The 19,426-nt window shown below is 47.4% G+C and overlaps 1 protein-coding gene across 1 annotated transcript in view; it reads right to left on the reverse strand.

Annotated features, from left to right (window-relative positions):
• MAP6 (microtubule associated protein 6) overlaps positions 1-19,426 on the reverse strand; it is a 75,459-nt gene that overhangs the window by 10,801 nt on the left and 45,232 nt on the right. Inside the window, exons 2-3 of the mRNA XM_033120413.1 lie at positions 11,556-11,769; positions 8,264-8,460 (exon numbers count right to left, since the gene is read on the reverse strand). Of these exons, the coding sequence (XP_032976304.1) occupies positions 8,264-8,460; positions 11,556-11,769 (411 nt within the window). The remainder of the gene's footprint in view (positions 1-8,263; positions 8,461-11,555; positions 11,770-19,426) is intronic.

A 19,426-nucleotide genomic window follows, 5' to 3' on the forward strand; every position in this document is an offset into this window, starting at 1 on the left:
CAGCTACCACACCATTGGGCCCAACGGTGGTAAGTAACTGGGAAGTGGTAGTAGCACAAGTGCCCTTAAATGAACTGCTGACAAGGACATTCCACTTTATAGTCCACTGAAGCCTTTCACATGCATCCTCGCTGGGCCATCATAACAGTCCTGTGAATCACACACAGGTACCCTGTTTCCCCGAGAATAAGACTTAGCCAGACCATCAGCTCTAACGCGTCTTTTGGAGCAAAATTAATATAAAACCCGGTTTTATTTTACTATACTATAAGACCGGTCTTATCTAACATAAGACTGGGTCTTAAATTAATTTTTGCTCCAAAAGACGCTTTAGAGCTGATAGGCCGGCTAGGTCTTATTTTCAGGGAAACACAGTATCCCCTGCTATCAGAACTCCTACCACCTGCTCTCCCAAACTCTGGAACCAAACAGGTTCAGATAACACTGTGTCCCTTCTGACCAAACACCTACTTTCTGAATTTGAGAACCAAATAGATTTAGATAGTGATGGATACTTGTATGACTGTTCCCTCTTTGAGGTTCAAAGAAATGAAGACACTCAGCCAAGGTCACAAAGCTAGTAAACAGTAGAGCTTGCATTTAAAACCAGGCCTGTTGGCTCTAACTCCCAGGCCTGCTTCCTAAGACCTGTCCCTGGAGGGATGCGTCTCTGCCATTGTGGAGTTAGGAGCTCCGCACTGGGCAGGAGCTGGGATCAGCCAACCTCTTAAGATTACCGTCTCACCAAGAGTCTGTGGTTTTTTGAAATCAAGCTGTTTGGGAAAAGTGAGTACATAAAGTACAGAGGCGGGCCGACCACTATAAAACCAGCCGGTGACTGCGCTATGTTCTGATACTGGCCGTGAGTGCTCTCCAAACCACCCCTTTCACGTGCGCAGAGTCAGTTCCTAGGCAGAATAAAGCCTTGTGGGGGCAGTGTGGCGAACACGAAGGCAGATGGTGAACGTCGTCATTCATTCATTCGCTCACTCGTTAGTCATTCAACAGACACTTTAGAAGACATTCTGCGTGGTAGGCGTGGGGCCAGAAACTAGGGCTAAAACGATGCACGGAAGGATCTGGCCCTTGCCCTGGGGGAAGACAATCCAGTGGCAGGACACACACATGAGCAAATGACACAATACATGTGGTAAGTTCTATGATGAAGACACACACAGGGCGCATCTTACCCAGCCTGGGTGGTGCGGGAAAGGCTTCCTGGAGCTGTCCCCTGAGCGGAGTCTTGAAGGATGAGTTAGCCAGGTGGAGAAGCAGAAGGGCAATCTGAGCAGGTGGGGCGGCGTGGGTTAAGGCATGGAGGTGAGAAGCAGCATGGTGTACTGAGGGCACAAGAAGCTTCCGGAGACTGCAAGGAGCCCACGGATGATTGAAAGCAGGGTGTGACATGGTCAGATCTGCATGTTTTAAAGAGCCCTCTGGCAGCTTAAACCAGTAGCAGTAGCAGTCATTCATTTCTCTCAGTATCTGAAGCTCCCTTGGCCCCAGATAACATGTCTGGGTTGAGATAGTTAAAATTCAATGCCACGGTCACAAATGATTGAAGGCCCCTTATGTGAGGACAAAGGACAGAGACTCAAGCTCAGTTTCACTTTGAAATAAAATGCACAAAATGGCGGTCTCTGGTCCAAGGCCTCAGGTAACAGACAGCAGTTTTATCTTGGTATCTCCAATACCAAGTATATTTCTTACGAATGAAAAATTTGTTGGACCATTTTGTATTCAATAACGATGCATTTCAGTCACCCAATTTAGGACCCAAAAGAGAAAAACCTGTGTATTTGGCTAAGACAAGTCGTCAGTTTAGTCAGGATGTTTGAGCCAGTTGTGTGTGAATCCCTGATCAAATTCTATTTCTCCTGGTTTGTATCTGGTTTCCGAGATTTAAAGAGGATCTAGATAAGCCTTCTGAAGGGCCCGTATGGGCTGGTTAGACTGTGGCACTGGACAGTGTGGTAGTTTAGTTGAGCCCAAGTTGTCTGCAACCTGATTCACTGCAGGCCAGCCTCAGCGTCCCTCAGAGAAGGGAGCAAGAGCCCAGGCCGTGGAGCAGAAAACCTGGGCTTCACGCTTCCTTTGTTTCTCTGAGCCCACCGAGCTGGCAGGCACCCTTCCTCTCTGAACTTCCCTTTCCTGTCTGTTACCTGAGCAAACACCTGCTCCACAACTTTAGGAGGGGGCAATGGAATGACACAGAAAGAAATGCTTTGTGAGCAATCAATAAATATAAATTGTTAGAATATTACCGTGTTTCCCCGAAAATAAGACCTAACCGGAAAATAAGCCCTAGCTTGATTTTTCAGGATGACATCCCTTGAACGCAAGCCCTAATGCGTCTTTTGGAGCAAAAATTAATATAAGACCTGGTCTTATTTTCAGGGAAACATGGTATTGTTTATGTCTGTGGACTTAAGGTACTTCAATAGCTGGAATTCTTTAAAAGTATGCTTCCTAATCAGAGTGTTTGCCTCAATCAACTTTATGTGCTGTCATAGTTAACTATCTATCAGAAAGACAGTGAACACGAACCTTTCAAGGACTGTGAAGGGAAGGGGAGGGGCCTGAAACTCCCTGTATTCAGTGTCCACTATGGGTTCCCGGGAGCCATCATGTCATTTCATCCTCACTCCTCTCCTCTGAGGTGGGTATTAGTGCCCCAAGGCTCAAAGAGGTTAGTGCATGACACAGGGTTGCACAGCCAGCACTAATTTCCATCCATGAACCTTGTAAGTTTCTAAGTGCACTGCCAATGTCAACCAGTATTCACATGAATGAGATACAGGCAGGCATATCTGGGAGAGACTGAGAGTTTGGTTCCAGACCACCGCAATAGAGTAAATCGTAATCTTTTTTACTGGTGGAAGGTCTTGCTTTCAATTTGTAAAAAACGCAACATCTGTGAAACTCAATAAAGCAAAGCATAATAAAACGAGGCCTGCCTGTATGTAATTATGTTAATTCTGGTATTCTAGGATGGTCTGGGTGTTATGTGCATCTCTGCATTAAGTGACAGTAGGGTGGAGAAGGTTTGGACTATGCCTGGTTCTGCAAGAGTAGAGCCTAAGAGAGGGTTGGTTCCAGTGGTTTGAAAAAGCTGCCTCTTGTGTCTCAGTGGCCTCAGCTGCCCCAGCCCTGCTGGCCTCAGGTGGGGCTGGGTTCGGGCCTTGCCTTAACTAGATGTTCCACACATAAGTGGCTACATCCTGAAAGGATCTTTTTATACCTGTGGTCCTGAAAATGTAAGCTGCTGAAGACAATTGAGCAGTAAGAGGACCTTGAAACCAACGTGACATGTTAAGGAATTCCTAGCCTTTGTGAAATGGGACGCCATACTCCCCAAATCTATGAGAAGCAGGTTAAAAAATTTTAAACCCGAGTGAAAAGAAATGAGGGAAGAATTTCAGTAAGAGCACGCAAACGCTAAGGAAGAATTAAAATACACTTATAACTAATTTAGTAACGATGACCTATTTTAAAACTAGAGGGCGGGTTTTAATTTTGTTTGTTTGCTGTTTTAGGGAGGTGATACTGGTAATGAATTATAGATTTACTTCCTGGGCTTTGGGCAGCATCAGGGTGCGGGGTGGGGGTGGGGGGGGAGCGCAGGCTAAAGCTCCGAGCGAGCCCTAACCATTGGGCAGCAGAGATAACGCTGGCCAGGCTCCCCGCTTCCTGCCTTCGCCATCGCCTCATTCTTGTTCTCTCTGATCCTGAGTGTGTCTCACCTTCTCTTAGGTTATTCTCAGTGTCTTCATCTATGTGTTTTTCATTCTCTCTGCCTCTGTTTCTACCTCTTTCTTTCTCTCCTGTCTTTCTACCTCTCTCAGTCCCTGGTTTTGATCAAAACAGTCCTGAGCTGATCAAAAGGAGCCGAATAATGTACTTTTATGTATGTTTTATACACTAAACAGTATTTTGTGTTCTCTGCCTTGTACAAAACTTTTCTGTTCATCCGGGAAACAAATATACTTGTAGAGTGGTTTTTCAGATGTATGACCCTTGATTGATTCCTACCAAGCCTCCTCCCCCAAACCCAGAAATTAGGGACAAGCAATAGAGCTCCTAGCCTAACGCAAGAGAACCTGTGGTTGTTGCCCGATATGTGGGTGAGAAGCATGACGGCAGGGAGCATGCAAAGGTGTTGAGTGTAATCTGGTGTATGGAATGGAGATCTCAGTTAGCAACTGCCCACTCATATGGCACCTGGCCCTTCCGTGATGGCTCTGCCACTCTCCAGCTTTGGCCCTGACTTTCCCCGACTGAACTACTCCCTTAGGACCTGAGCTCACCTGCTGTTGGACCTCTCCACACTGTTGCTGTGCGGCTCCCTCTGTCTGGCAAGCCTTGCCCACCTGGTCCTCACCTGACCATCCACTGAGGTCCACCTTACTGCATGGAACAAGCTAGAACAAATTCCTCTTTCCTGCCCCCCTGTGATCAGAGGTCGGGGCTCAGTCCTGGTTTCCTAGTGCCCAGCACACTGCCTGACACATAACACGTATTCAATCAACATAAGCTGGAAAAGGAAGAGGGATCCCGTAGAGAATCTTCTGTCTCCCACTTCAGCCAAAGGATATGAAAGTGGGCAAACGTGGCCCTAGCTCCGAGGTTCCCACCCACATCCGCCCTCCTGCCTGTAAGCCTGCCCCTGCATACCTGCATCCCACCCGCTCTCCAAGGTTCCCTCTCCCAGGAAGCCTTCTGATTCCCTACTTCTGGCAGTAAGAAACCTGTCTGTCATCTGAGCTCCCAGCTACCTGGTCTGTTGTTACCTTATTTGGCCTCTCTTATGGCTGTTTCCACACCCCTGTGTCGGCACACACGACTGTTGCTCCTATAACCACAGTGAGCCAGCCCCCGGAGCGTGGAACCTCCACAATAAGCAGATTACATGAGTGAGGGAAGGCATCTCTACCATCCCTTGGGAGGACAAAAAGCCAGAACTGACAGTCCCACTAGCAGGCAGGAAGGGGGTGCAGAGTCAGGGCCCAGACTCCCAGCATGGCGAGGAGGTGCCGGACACAGGCGGTCCCTCATCCCCAGACACATGGGTTCAAAATGTTACACTACCTTGTTGGCCAGTGGGTCTCCCGGTCCATCTTCGCCTTCCCCAACACTTAGCTCTGACTGCTGGCAATTAGTATCTGAGAGGCAATCTCAAAGAGTCAAGCTGCATTATGGAGAACCCCAGAAAACCTGCAGGACACAGCTCCTCTTGGGGAGAGTGGCTCAAATGGCAAAGGTTGGTCCTTCACCTACTCAGCTGGGCCTTACCAAGGAAATAAGATCAAGAAAGTGGTGTTCGTCTTTAGCATTTATTTATAATTGGAAGAACTGTTTGTTGGTTTGTTTTTTCTGAGCAGGCACAGACCACAAGCACGTCACAATCAATTGGCTATACATGAATATTTTTGTCATTTTCTTACTAACAGCAGGAATGAAATAGCACCGAGAGAGGTGTGCGCTACACATTACATAGACAACCTGTGGTACTCAACAAAACCCAGGCCACAAAATCGTAATTAGACACTTCCTGTCTGCCTCAGAGAGGCGAAGGTACAATGGACCAAACTGGAGTGCTAGCGGGGAACACACAGCTACAGGAGCCAACGCCTAGCTTTAGCGATTACTTTTGCCAGCAAGCGGATCAGGCAATGAAAAAGCTTCAGTCCTCGCTGTCTTGCCAGGGGAGTTGAAGAAACCACAGGGAAATGTACAGAAGTGGGTGGAACAGGTATAGGAAGCTTGGTCACCTTCAGACAGGCAAAACCAAAACACTGCTTGAGAAACCAAAATCAGTTTCCATTAGTATGTCTGGCTGAGTTTTATTTGTAAACAGTAGAAATCAAAGGAAGTCTCTTGCCACTGAAGTGACACATTCAAGAGTCAACGTGAACTACAAACAGGTGTTAAAAAGATGGGGATACTGAAGGGTTGAAAAAAACATCATATATGTCATCTCAAGCCTTGGGTGCCACCAGGTAGAGACCTTAGTCCCTGGGGCTGCCAGGTGGGTGGAGAACTCTACAATCTGGGCAACACAAACTTGAATCAGACACAAGGATCAAGCCTCATGTATCCCCTGGTTGTGCTGCTGTGGAGACAGATTTATATATACTACCCACCATATCTAGCACAATGTCTGGCACGCAGACATTCGATAAGCGAATGTTGAATGAATGGTCCCCTATGCATTGTAAAGTTTGATTTACTTGATCTGCAAAAAAGTGTATGACTCTTCTATGGAGAAATCCAAACTGTGACTAACATCAACATGTCTGACTAGTGCCCACTCTTGAGAAAATGAACATACATTGGCAAATTCTCTGGATAAAGTGAACATCACATTGCTAGAGCTCCCTGGTTCATGTGAAGATTAGCTAGCAAACAGCTGGAATCTCCTGAGATCGACTCTACTCATTCCAAGATAGGCAGCTACATTTGGGATTCCTAAACACTAAACTCACTAACATGTTCTACCTTCTTCAATACTTCTCCTTCCTCACAGCTCCGCACCCTGAGATAGGAAGGGAGATGGTAGACGGCCTGGCTGAGGGCTTCATTTCTAGTAGTCCTGTTCTCTTAAGAAATACGGCCAGCATAGCACATGCTCCATTAATCCGCAAATGACTTCTCCATCAATTCCAAGGTGACAAACAAAATAGTATAAGTGGAGAGTTTGCTGCTCAAATGGTCAGAATACAGAGAGCACGTGGAAGCGCGGCTCCCTCCACACCGGAAGGACCTCCAGGGGCGTCTGAGGTAATAGACTGGGAGAACGTCACTCTTCACCACTTTCATTACAAAAGAACAGGAAGCCTGAGCCCACGCTTGGTGTCATACAATGGGCTGGCAGTCTTCAATGCTGGCAAATGTCAACATTTTAAAGACATGAGACATAAAGCCTACTGAGCAATATACACGTCACAGGTTTGCAAATGTCATTTTTTTCTGGTAGGTATTTTGGGTTCCCTCACAAGCACTGGGGTCTTTTCACAACCACTCTCTGACTAATGCCTACGACACAACTCTACCACAGCTAAGGCCGCACTTTCCACCACAGGGGGCTTTGGCCGTACAGACACGTGACACAGAATCCATTGAGAGCTGCTTTTATTCATTAATGAGGCCAAAAATGCTTCCTCATCATGTAGCAGGGAACTCTCCTAGTCTTTAGCTAAGTCACAGAAATGTCCCACAACCTGAAGCTCAGCGTCCTCTGTCCTCTCTGATGAGCAGAGTGAGAACAGTTCAGGAAGGGAGAGCAAACGTGGCCACACTCGCCACTACGTCTACTTCCCCCCTTGTGTTCCTCAGAAGCAGGAAAGTCACATTCTACACACACTATCCCTACACCTTGCACTGTCTTCCTCGGTCACCTGTAACCAGCTTCTCTGCCAAATCGGCAGGACTGGGTAGTCAGTCTGCCGAGAGAGAACAGGAAACGATCCCCTCATTTTTGTCATCTTTCTACGATGCCTAGAATGTCCCTAAAACACCTAACCTTTTACCTGCCCTAGTTTTAGTCATCAGTGGCATATCTTTCACTTGGTATACAATTTAAAGCCCACTGATAGGAAACTAAATGTAGCCACATGTTTCTAACGGAAGGTAAGGGAAGATGAAAAAAGTACTTAACAGACACAACTCATTTTCTTGATATTAAGGCCGAGGTTTTCTTGTGTTTTGTTTTTAAAAGATTTCCACAAGTGTCCACTGCTGAAGCCCAAGTTGAACTTCTCTAGCACACGATAACTCTCTGAATTTGGCAAAGAACACATTTACCTAAAGTTCCACATTGATCACTGAAACTGACCTTGTGTAGGAACGGGAAGAGGACCCCCCACAGACATTTCTAAGCACTTCCGGGAGATTTCCTCTGCAGCCATCTGGGAATTGCCTCCGTGCAGTAAGCCCTGCCTGCCTTCCTCACCACCACGCGGTCTCACGTGCTGTGGGAAGGCACAGGTGGTGAGCCACACTTCCTGGGGTCCCAGGGCCCCTGGTCATGGACACCCAGCAGCGTTTGCACTGCTGGTCTAGATTTGAAGAGGAGGCATGCCATACGGTCTTTGAAATAGGATTCCTCCCTTAACAGAAACCAAACCAAAGAGCTCCTGGGACACTCAGGACCAAGGCAGATGAGAAGCCTCTAATCAATTTTGTGGCCTTTTTTTGTTGGTTGGTTAAAAAAAAAGAAAAAAGATAGGAGAGAAGAATAAAAGGAAAGTGCAGTGAAATTTACTCTTTCGCTTCAGCCAGTTTATTGTTCATCTCTTTGCTTTGCTCCTTGTCATCGGGTTGGGCAGCGGTGGGGCCCTCCGCGCTCTTTTTCTTGGAGGTCCGGCCGGACACCACCTGCTTGTCTTTGGCCTTCCTCGGGGGCTTACGGCTCGCTGAGGTCTTTTTTGGTTTGGAACTCTGAACACTAGGTTTCTCCACCTGCACGGAGAGACAGGCAGACAGACCGCAAATACAGAAACACAAAAAGAGAGGGAGTGGGAGAGAGAATTTAGAGAGAAGATATGATTAACTAAAGGATAATGGTAATGATGACATTTGACACTGAGGGAGCACAGGGTAGAAAGTGTTTGCAGTGACGTTAGGGCACTTGGCTTCTTTGTCTGCAGTCCCTATAAGTCATTTGGCAATGCTCTCACTGGCTGTGTCCTGCCAGCTCTCACCCCCTGGATTGCCCAGGCAGTGGACTGTGTTACTATTTACACTGCCTGCTTCCCTCCCCTCCTTGTGGGAAGATAATACTTCCTCTCCCTGTTCTAGTCAGGGAGGCATATGATTTGCTTTAGTCAGTGAAATATGAGCAGAAGTGACATGGGTCACCTCCAAGCAGACTCGGAGTCGGCCTGTGCTTCCCAGGGCTCTTTCCCCTGGAAAAGAGAGGCTGCTCCTTCACCCTGAGTCCCAGACTGAAGAGGTGACGAGGAGGACAGCTGCAGCCAGCTCACAATGGACGTGTATTATAAGAAATAAACTTGTGTTAATGTAAGAAACAGAGATTACCACAGCGCGTAAGTCAGCCTTTCCTCTGTTTCTGTTTCTAGGATGGTGAGCGCACATGAAGACATGCCCTCACTGAGATGCTTGGGGCCAGGCAATCTCGTCTTGGTGATGCCTTCAGAACTGTGCAGCCCTCCGCTCCTCCTGTCAGGCTGGCTCCCTGCACCATATTCCCCAGAGCAGCTGTTCAAGCCCGCTCCTCTCTCTTCAAGCTCCCTCCTCAAGCTCTGCCCACCTTCTTCCTAGGAGATGGCCTTGCTTTTTCTTTCTCAAGAACTCTGGGGTCACTGGGTATGATCCCTTAATATGCCAACCGTCTCCCATCCACCTGTAGATTTATTGTCCCCAAAATTCCTTCCTTCTCCCCCTTGAATCTTCTTTTGTCCAAAGCCATGTCCTGGGTCCCACCTCATCTGTGGAAGGTGGACAGTTATGATGTTGGGCCTCACAAACTCGGTCACTCACTCACTAGGTCCAGGGGTTTTCAAGTCACTGCTGACCTGTACGTAAGGTAACCAATTGTCCTGGTTTGCCCAGGACTGAGGGCTTTCATGGAACATGAAACTTACAGTACGACAACTGGAGGAGGAGTCCAGGCACTGGGTTGGTTAGTTATCTTACCTGTCAACCAGTCTTAGGCCAAATAGGAAACCACTGAGTGCAAGACTTTAGGGCAAAAGCAGAGAAAAGGCTATTTAGATTCTCAGACTTTTTCTGCTATTATTGATGGGAGAGCTGATATCTGCACGTTTCCAGGTGACCTGACCTCAGAGAATAAGCTCTGGCATGTATGATTCCTGCTTCAGCAGCTGAATCTCCAACATGCTTCTCCCTCTCATGAACACCTTCTGGGATGCAAATAAGGTAAAGTAGTGTCATTAGAGGAAAATCCCTGAATCACTGTAAGTTACTTAGAAATGTAAATCATTTATAAACTGTTTGTTATAGTAACAAATTACTCAGAACACATCTTGCAGCTGATATGCCAGGTGCGTTGTGATAGACTAGGAACGGCTGGTGAGTGGTGTTCATCGAGAGGAATGGTAAGAAAGTACAGGCAGTTTTCAGGGACTTGGGAGGAAGGAAGTGTCTAGTGACCGGGGATGAGGATGAGGCAGGGGCCGGTGGGAAGGAAGCCAGGCTAGGATTCCTCCAATACTGGGCCAGCACTTCAGGGGCAAAAGTGCTTACTAATTTAAGACAGGGGGATTTAAGTCCCAGGTGAGATTTTCTACCACTTTTTTTCTGGACTTCTCAAAATTGGAAGCTAGTTCTCTGGACATCTGCCAGTGTTTAAGCTGTTTTCACTTTAGGTAACGTTGCTTTTTCACATTCTCTTTGAATTTAATGAAGGTTCCTATTGAGAAGACCCACTGTTGTTTTGTTTATTGCTAGGTATTTTATTCTTTTTGTTGTGATTATAAATGGGATTGTTTTCTTCATTTCTCTTTTTGATATTTTTTGTTAGTACATAGAAACACAACAGATTTTTGTATGTTGAATTTTTTATCCTTCAACTTTACTGTGTTCATTTATCATTTCTAATAGCTTTTTGGTGGACTCTTTACGGTTTTCCATATATAAAATCATGTCATCAAAAATACAATGAGATAATACTTCACACCTGTTAGAATGGCTATTATCAAAAAGACAAGAAATAACAAGTGTTGGAGAGGTTGTGGAGAAAAGGGTACCCTCGTACACGATTGATGGAAATGTAAATCAGTGCAGCCACTATGGAAAACAGTATGGAGGTTCCTTAAAAAATTAAGAATAGAACTATCTTCTGACCCAGCAATTCCATTACTGGGTATTTATCCACAGAATATGAAAACACCAATTCATAGAGATATATGCACTGCTATGTTCACTGCAACATTATTATAACAGCCAAGATACAACATACGTGTCCATTGACCGGAATGGATAAAGAAAATGTGACACACACACACACACACACACACACACACACACACACAATGGAATATTAGTCAACTATGAAAAGGATGAAATATTGCCATTTGTGACAGCATGGATCTACCTTGAGGGTACATAGTAAGTGAAATTAAGTCAAACAGAAAGACAAAAACTGTATGATTTTACTCATATGTGGAATATAAAAGAAAAAGTAACAGATGAATTAACAAAACAGCAAAAAACCCAGAATGGTGGTTACTAGAGGGGAAGGGTGGTGGTTGGAGGGTGAATTGGGTAAAGGCGGTCAAATATCTGATGATGGAAGGAAACTAGACTTTGGGTGGTGAGCACACAATAGAGTATACACGTATCGAATTATAAAGCTGTACAGCTGAAATTGACATAATGTTATTAATCAATGTTACCGCAATAAAAAAGAAAGAAGCCCCTCTGTCTCCATATGCTACAAAGAAAAGGAGGGATTTTAAAGGAAACCGTGGGGGCTGGGCCAGAATTAGCAGTAGCCCCACCCACACATTCTGCTGCAGGGAACCCCTCCGTTCCAGGCTGTGCTGACAGGTTCCCCACAAGATCTGTCTCACCTTTGGGGGTTCCTTGAAAGGTTCGCTGTAGAGGCTGCGTATTCTTCTGCGATCAATGATCTTATTGTCAGCTAGTGTTGGCTTATTGGCCTCCCCTTTGAACTGGGAGCTGTAGCTGGTCTCATGAGCCATCTTATCATCTGGGGGCTTGTACTGAGGCTTTGCTTTTATTGCTTTCACAGGTTTGATGTCCGTCCATGCTCTGAATTCATTCCTGTGAGTCAAAGAAAGCACAGTTGTATGAAACATCGTACGCCTGGAAGCAGTGCTCCTCACACAGGGCTGCAGACTGAGCCAGCTCACAATTAGTGCTTGTGGAGCTGACCCAAGTGTGGCTGAAGAGTGAACTTCACTCCATCCTCACGGACAAACGCAGGTTTTCCTCCAGCCAAGTTAATACGGGCTGTGACCATGGCCATAGTATCTTGGAGAAAAGCTCAGGCTCCTGTTTGGGCCTCATTGTCCCAATGTCTAAAATGAGGCCGAAAAACTCAATCCATTCAATCATCATGGGTTCAACATATCTAATAGTGGGCCTGCTGTGTGTGAGGTTGGATTTGTGTACGTTAAATGGGACAATGCGTGAGGCAGATAATGTGCCTGGGATATTGTGGTCAAGTGACTGTGGGGACAGCGCCAGGAGTGCAGTTTCCAGGCTCTCGGCCTCACATAGAAAGGTGCTGGCTCAGGTAGTAAATGGCCATCGACTGTGATCAAATGGCCATCAGCTGTGGCTAGTTGGCCGTCAGCTGTAACCAGTGAGCCATTGGCCACTAATATAACTGCTGTGGTTACGCTAGCAAAAAAAAGGGGGGAGCTAGCAAGAAGATGGTGGCTGAGTCTGCAAGCGGCGCAGTGAGGGTTGAGAATTGTCTTGCTCTTGGTTCCTGTGTCTCCAACCCAGCCGCCAGTGAGAGTATAGTGGTGTGACTCCCCTACCTATGGCTCCGTGGGTGTTCCTTTTTAGCCTCACCATGTCCTGCGTTCTTATGTGGGGAGTGGGACCAGAGACCCCGCCGGACACCCCGCATGACACTTGGCGTAGTCGCAGGATCCCCTGCACGACAGTGACAAATGCCGGTTCCCTTCCCTGCTTTGTCATGATGAAGACCCTGTGTGACCCAGAATCCTTAAGGATAATTCCTCCCTTTGAAAGCAGAGGGCTTGCTTCTTGTGGTGCCAGAACTTTACAATCTTCATCACTTTAGATGAAAATCCTTAATAAATGTCTAGATGCTTGCAGATCTTAAATAAGCAAAATGTACTGAACAGGATATGGGTATTACAACCCGACTTGTGTTGAGATATATACCATGTTTCCCCGAAAATAAGACCTAGCCAGACAAGCAGATCTAATGTGTCTTTTGGAGCAAAAATTAATATAAGACCCCGTCTTATTTTACTATAATATAAGACCCAGTATTATGTAATCCAGCATAATATAATACCAGGTCTTATATTAATTTTTTGCTCCAAAAGACGCATTAAAGCTGATTGTCCAGCTAGGTCTTATTTTCAGGGAAACAGGGTATGTGTGGAGAGTCTTCAAGGGCTTTGCTGTGAACGGCTATTGGTCCTTACCCTAAATGACCACAGCTGCTGCCTTTTCTGAGGCAGTGTGTCCGTTTCCTTGCTCACAGCCATCTCTCTGATGGTTTCCAATCAGCTGATTCTGATCTGTTACAGGGCTGGACAGTAGCTGGTCCACACTGTTCAAAACATGGTAAAAACAAATGTTGTGGCTGAAGCCACAGGGTCCACCCTGTTTGCGGAGTTCATGACACTCAAGGCATAAGCTCTATGTTTCCCAAGATCTTTACTAGGTCTGTTCTCGTTTGGGACCATGAGAAGCTGTGTTGTGGGAAAGGAAGAGATGGTGTCTGAACGTCTGTGGAGTTAGCTTCTTCCAGTGCCTTCTTTCACATTCACGGCTAAGGCCTTCTCTCACGGCCCAGAGATGAGTGATGCAAACAGGAGGCCCCGGGGAGGGGAGATAGAGCTTAGACTGTGATGGAGACACATGGGTTCCAGCCCCAGCACTGCCTCTAACTAGGCCTCTCCCCTCTCTGTGCCTTAGTTTCCTCCTTTGTCACATAAAAGAATTACACTAGACAATGTTCTTATAATGTCCTTCTAGCTCTGAGGCTGTCTGCATCGATTGAGCGGGATTGGTTACACAGCCATTTGCTGGTCATTTGACCCCCTGCGGGGAATTGCTCATATCTGAGCAGAGATATCATAGTTTCTTAAGAGATGGTCCCCAAGCGTCAGACTGGCCTTCCCGGTGCAGCTTGGACCTCCACCTAGATACCCCACCAACAATTCACACGCTCAGCATCCCTGGGACCAAGCTGGCTTGTATCCCCTGCCAAATCGTCCTCTCTCTGGGATTTCGTCATTGCTCAATTTCACCCATTGATTCACAAAATATTTCCTGAGTGTTTCAGGTCTGCCTGTCAGATGCTGAGCTCTGTGGAGCCCAAACTGAGTAAGAACAGGCCCTGGGCTCAAGGTGTGGGAGGCAAAGGGATTTGAGGTTACTCAAGGACAGTAGGATAAGAGCCATGAAGGAGGAAGAAGTAGGGAGCACAGAGGTGAAACACAGGAGCCCCTATGCCAGCTTGGGAGTCAAGAGGTAGGTGGGGTGAGCGGTTCTGCAGTGGAGTCAGAGAGGCTGACAGGGAGTTGGCCAGAAGGGGGAGAGTGGGTTTCAGGCAGAGTGAGGGGTACATGAAAAGCCTCACGAGACTCACGCTCCTTGAGAGGACCTGCAGGCTGTAGCGTGGCTGGGCTGACGCTGGTAGGGAGGGGCCCAGGAGGCTGGGTAGGTCATGAAGGTCCTGCCAGCTGAGCTAAGGGGATGCTCTGGACTGTACCAAGGGGGTGCCAGGAACGAGTGCAGCCAGATTAGTTTTGGGGAAGAGAACTTCGCAGCAGTGTGAATGGTGGACAGAACGGGAGGTGAGGCAGGAGGCCAGGCCAGAGACTATGTAGTGAGCCGGGAGGGAAGCAGAGAGACCTGAACAGGGAGAGTGGCAGTGGGGACAGAGAACAGGTCACTGTTTCAAGAGGAACATGGGCAGGATGTGAAAATGGCTGCACTGTGGTAGGGAGGAATTTGGGGACACCCCAGGATTTTAATCTGTGAGTGGGGGTGCTACCTACTGAGATGAGGAAACTGGCAGGAGAAGGGTTTGGTTTGAGAGTTGAGACCCTCTTGATTCTGGTAATGGCACCCCTCTACTCTGTCATCAAAGCTACTTTTTGATCCTCTCCTCTCGTCTCCTCTCCTTTTCTCTCGTTCCCTCCCCTCCCTACCATTCCCCTCTCCTCTCCTCTCCTCCCCTCCCCTCATCTCTCCTCTCCTCTCATCCTTCACCTTCCATAGGTTCAACCAGTTATTAAGACCTGACTTCTAGACCATTCTTGGCTCTACACACAGGCCTAGAGCTGGTCCAGGTGACATCTGGGGCTCTGGTCACCATTACCTGCCTCCTTCCTTCTTCCCACTCCTCAGGACCGAAGCCCTGCCTGTTAGATGAGCTCCTAATACTTGTCCTGGACTTCCAAGCAACCAAACCAGTAACAACCTGGCTCTCGAATATATGATGGCAGAAACCTGGATTCTCTGCTCCTCTCCCTGTCTGCTTCCAGAATTAGGACTGAGATAGGCACACACTGAGATAGACCCTGAGCATTGTTTCTGGGTCATCTCTCCCAGGCCAGCTTCTGCAGCTTTCTGGATCTTTGCAGCAGCTCCCGTGGGCTGGCAAGTATCTCTCATTGTGAGCATTTTCCATGGGGTATGTCCTTGTGGGAAAAGCTTGATGACCCCTGATCCTGAATATCATTTTCATATGAGGCCGTGTTAACGAGTCCCATAAGAAGTTCCCTTAATTATGACGGATTGTTAGGTTTAAACCCAAATTCTGTTATATAGAATTGTCTTTGAACTCTCCACAAAACCTTCCTCAGCCATATGTAACAACTAATCCTATGTCATAAAAATAGAATTAGCTACTATTCATTAGTCACATTTTATAAGCTGGAGCGTTGGGTTTTTTTGTGTGTTTCTATTTTTTTGTGTAGGGGTTACATTCTCTATAATCCCTACAACAACTTTGAAAAGAGATCGTATTAGATCCCTTTTACAAAAGAGGGTAACCAAGGCTCAGAGAGATTAAGTGGCTTGCATAAGGCCACAGAGCTGGCAAACAGCAGAGCTGAAATCTGATCCCAGGTCAGCAGGCTCCACATCCTACATCCTTCCCACTGCACTTGGGAAGAGCTGCAAGGTGCTCTGTCTGCCCTCACTGCAGGTGCTTGTACAGGGTCTGGCCTGCTGTCTGCAATGACGTGGAGGGTTCATATGACACGAACTGGACTAGATGACATCTGAGCTCCTCCAGCTTTGAGGTGCTCCGCCCAGAGCAGCATGGGCCACACTCTCAGGTCAGTCAAGTCCATTGCCTCTTGCCACTAGTTCATGGTTTCCTGTAGCCATGAACTTCCCTTTCTGTAAAAACAGATTTCAGCATGATCATTCATTCATTCATTCATTCATTTGGCATTTGCCAAACACCAGACATTGGTGTGGCCTTTGGCCCACAGGGAGGAGTAAGCCACTGTTGAGGTGCCTATAGTTTAGTGGGTCAGGATCTGTCCATGTGTGACCCTAAGCAAATGGGACAGAGTTCAAAGGGAAAGGGGAAAGGATGTTTAATTGTAAAGGGGGGAAATGGGGAAGGGGGAATTGAAAGATGTAGATGGAGCAGTAGGTGAAGGGAATTCAGGCAGCAGACTGTGTCTGTGAGGCAGGTTCAGAGAGCAGGTGGACTGCTCAGGGTGCAGGAGCATGAGGTTCTTGGAGGGATGTCAAGATGACTGAGCTGGGTAGGAGCTGGGCTAGGCTGACAGAGCCTGGAATGCCATGTGTGGTAGGGCCTGGGGAGCCCCTGAACATTTCTGAGCAAGGCAGCACTATTCCTCCATTATGGTATCCTTCTCTTCAAGCCCAAATCAGAGCTCTCCTCTTCCAGGAAACCCTCCTGGATTTCTTAGCCCAAAGTTTCCCATCTCTTGGCTCCTGGATCTGTTACTGTACTATCTAATTTTGTGGTTCCCTATGCAGTTTCATGTTGTTCTTTAATGCTTTCCTGAGTTCATTTTGTCTCCCTTGAGAGATAAGATACTTAATAGAAAATTCATGACAGAACCCAACCTTTGAGTCCAATCTCATTTGCATGGATGCAAAGGGATGTCCTTTTACTTATCCTGTGTCATATTGCAGGTTAGGGGCAAAGCTGAACTAGAACCTCATTTCCTGCCTGCGCTGCCAGGGCCCTTCCTTCACCCAGGCCACGCTCCATATCTTTCCTACATTCTTCCCAGGATGTAAGGGCTTGGCATTAAGTGAGCATTTAACAGAAGTAGCTATTATTTGATTTCATTTCTGGTCAGCTCATGGCTCTCCTCCTGAGTCCTGTCCTGCCCCAGACGGGGCAGACGCTTGCTCCTTGAAGGCATGAAAACGTCCCACACGAGCTTCTATTCCAGTGCCGATCAGGCTGAAATGATGATGTGATCACAAGCTTCTCTTCTGCTCTAGACAGAGTCCCTCCTCAAAAGGGACCGAGCTCTGTGTTTCCCTAGTGCCCTGCACAGCGCAGAGCAAAACATTCAAGGAACACTTGGAGAATTAGAGAAAAGTCAAGCATTCGGTCCTACTTCAGATACTTACAAAGGCTGCCCACAGTTGGGGATTCTCTCATTGCTAAAACTACCCCCTAACACCTCTGTGTCCTGTATCTGTAAGTCCTTGTAGGGAAGAGTTTCCCTTCCTGAAGCAAACGCTTGGAGTCTCCAAAGCTTTCATAACATCCATTCTCCTTAGATTGACAGGAGGCAGCCCAGTGCTGCTGCTGAGTGAAGCTGCCCTGATGGTAAAGGGATAGATAGGAGCAGGAAGGAGAACCTGAGAATCGGGGGGCAGGAAGGAGAAGCAAACTTAACCAACACTTGCGCAACACCTATTTCAAGCTCATGGTAGCTCATGGCAACTTTGGCTCCTGGCAGCAATCACAAGAGAGTACTTCCGTTCAGCCTATCTGGGTGCACACTCTAGTGAGGCTCTGGGCACACTCGGAGCCCTCAGTGGCAGGCTGCTGCCCCTGGCATAGCAGAGGTGCTCCACATGCCACAGCTTCTCCTGTATCACAATGTGGGGCAGACATGGGGACAGGATGATCTTCAACTACCATGTTTCCCTGAAAATAAGACCTAGCTGGACAATCAGCTCTAATGCATCTTTTGGAGCAAAAATTAACATAAGACCCGGCATTATATTATATTATATTATATTATATTATATTATATTATATGATACCCAGTATTATATTATACCCCATCTTGTAGTAAAATAAGATGGGGTCTTATATTAATTTTTCCTCTAAAAGATCCAGTAGAGCTGATTGTCCAGCTAGGTCTTATTTTCGGGGAAACATGGTACATTGCCAAGGGCCGCCATCCCTTCCACAGTGGGTCCATGGGTGGACCCCATCATTTGAGGCTTGGTGCATGATTTACCTCCTGCACATTCCTTGCAGGGGCACAGAAGTGTTTTGGACTATGATAGCCCTCTGTGGGTGGGTAAATTGCTCACAGAAGTTGGCTCGATCAATATGTTCAGGTCTGGGGTTCAGTGGTTCTTCTGATGGCTCATGTATGCTGGGGAAGTCGATGGGGAGAAGCCCGAGCCAGCCTCCAAGCCCGCCCCGCCAGTGGCAAAGCCAGGCCCGGTGTAAGCCATCAAATGGAGATTTGGTGGACAAGACGCTCCTGGGCTACTTACTCTCTTGGGACCGTAACTCGGGATAGTTACGTTTAGAGCAGATGCTAAAGCAGAACTTTGGGATCTTGCTGACCGCGAAAACTTTGTAAAGGAGTCAACAAACACCTTCCCTTCATTTCCTCCTCTGCGGTCCCTGTGCCCCCTCTCTCCTGAGCCCTCAGTACCTCCGCCCCTGCAGCCTGGCATCGGGATTACAGCCCATCAGGACCCTCGCGCCCTCTCCTTACTCTGATTCATTCAGCACATCCAAGCTATAGGAGAAATCTTCCTCCAGCTTGGCTGTGGGCACACTGTTCCCCTCCTAAAACACCTCAACAAATCCCAGTTTCCTATAGGATGAAGTCCAAACTAAAGGCCCTTTTAGTTCCCACATGTTATGATTCCTCAGGATGACAGACAGGGCCCTGTGCCGTGGCCCCAAAGCACCTTTCCAGCCTATTTCTTCGCCTTCATCCATCATGCATTCCCCTTCTCACCACTGAGTGAGTGTTTTCTGTGTGCCAGGCACTGTGCAAAGCTCTTTAACTGCATTTTCTGATGTAATCCTCCAAACCACACTGTGCCATAGGGCCTATCACTGATTTTACTAACGAGAACACATGCTACCCTTCCCGAAACACAGACTGCACTTTCCTACCACTGAGTTTTTGCCCATGCTGTTCCCGTCTTGACACACCCTTCCCACCACACCTCTAGCTACTGAAATACCGTATGACCTACCATGCCAGGCTCAAGTACTCTCTCCTCTAGAAAGCCTTCTCCAGTTCCACTGCTGAATCAAGCTTGTCCTTCTCTGTTTTCATCTCTGCAGCACGCAACATGCACTATTTTAGAGTAGGCTACCTACTCTAGACATCGTTCTCCCCACGCCCTGACTGCAGTCCTGAAAGGTCAGGACTGACCTTTTGCATCTGTGTAATCCTCACCATGCCTAGGACAGGGATTCAGAATGCAGCTGTCACCTCACCCATGGGAACAGCTAAGCAGGAAGTCCTGGGCTGCCCCAGTCAGGGAGGGGCAT

Source organism: Rhinolophus ferrumequinum, chromosome 11 (assembly GCF_004115265.2).
Source record: "Rhinolophus ferrumequinum isolate MPI-CBG mRhiFer1 chromosome 11, mRhiFer1_v1.p, whole genome shotgun sequence".
Taxonomy (NCBI): domain Eukaryota; kingdom Metazoa; phylum Chordata; class Mammalia; order Chiroptera; family Rhinolophidae; genus Rhinolophus; species Rhinolophus ferrumequinum.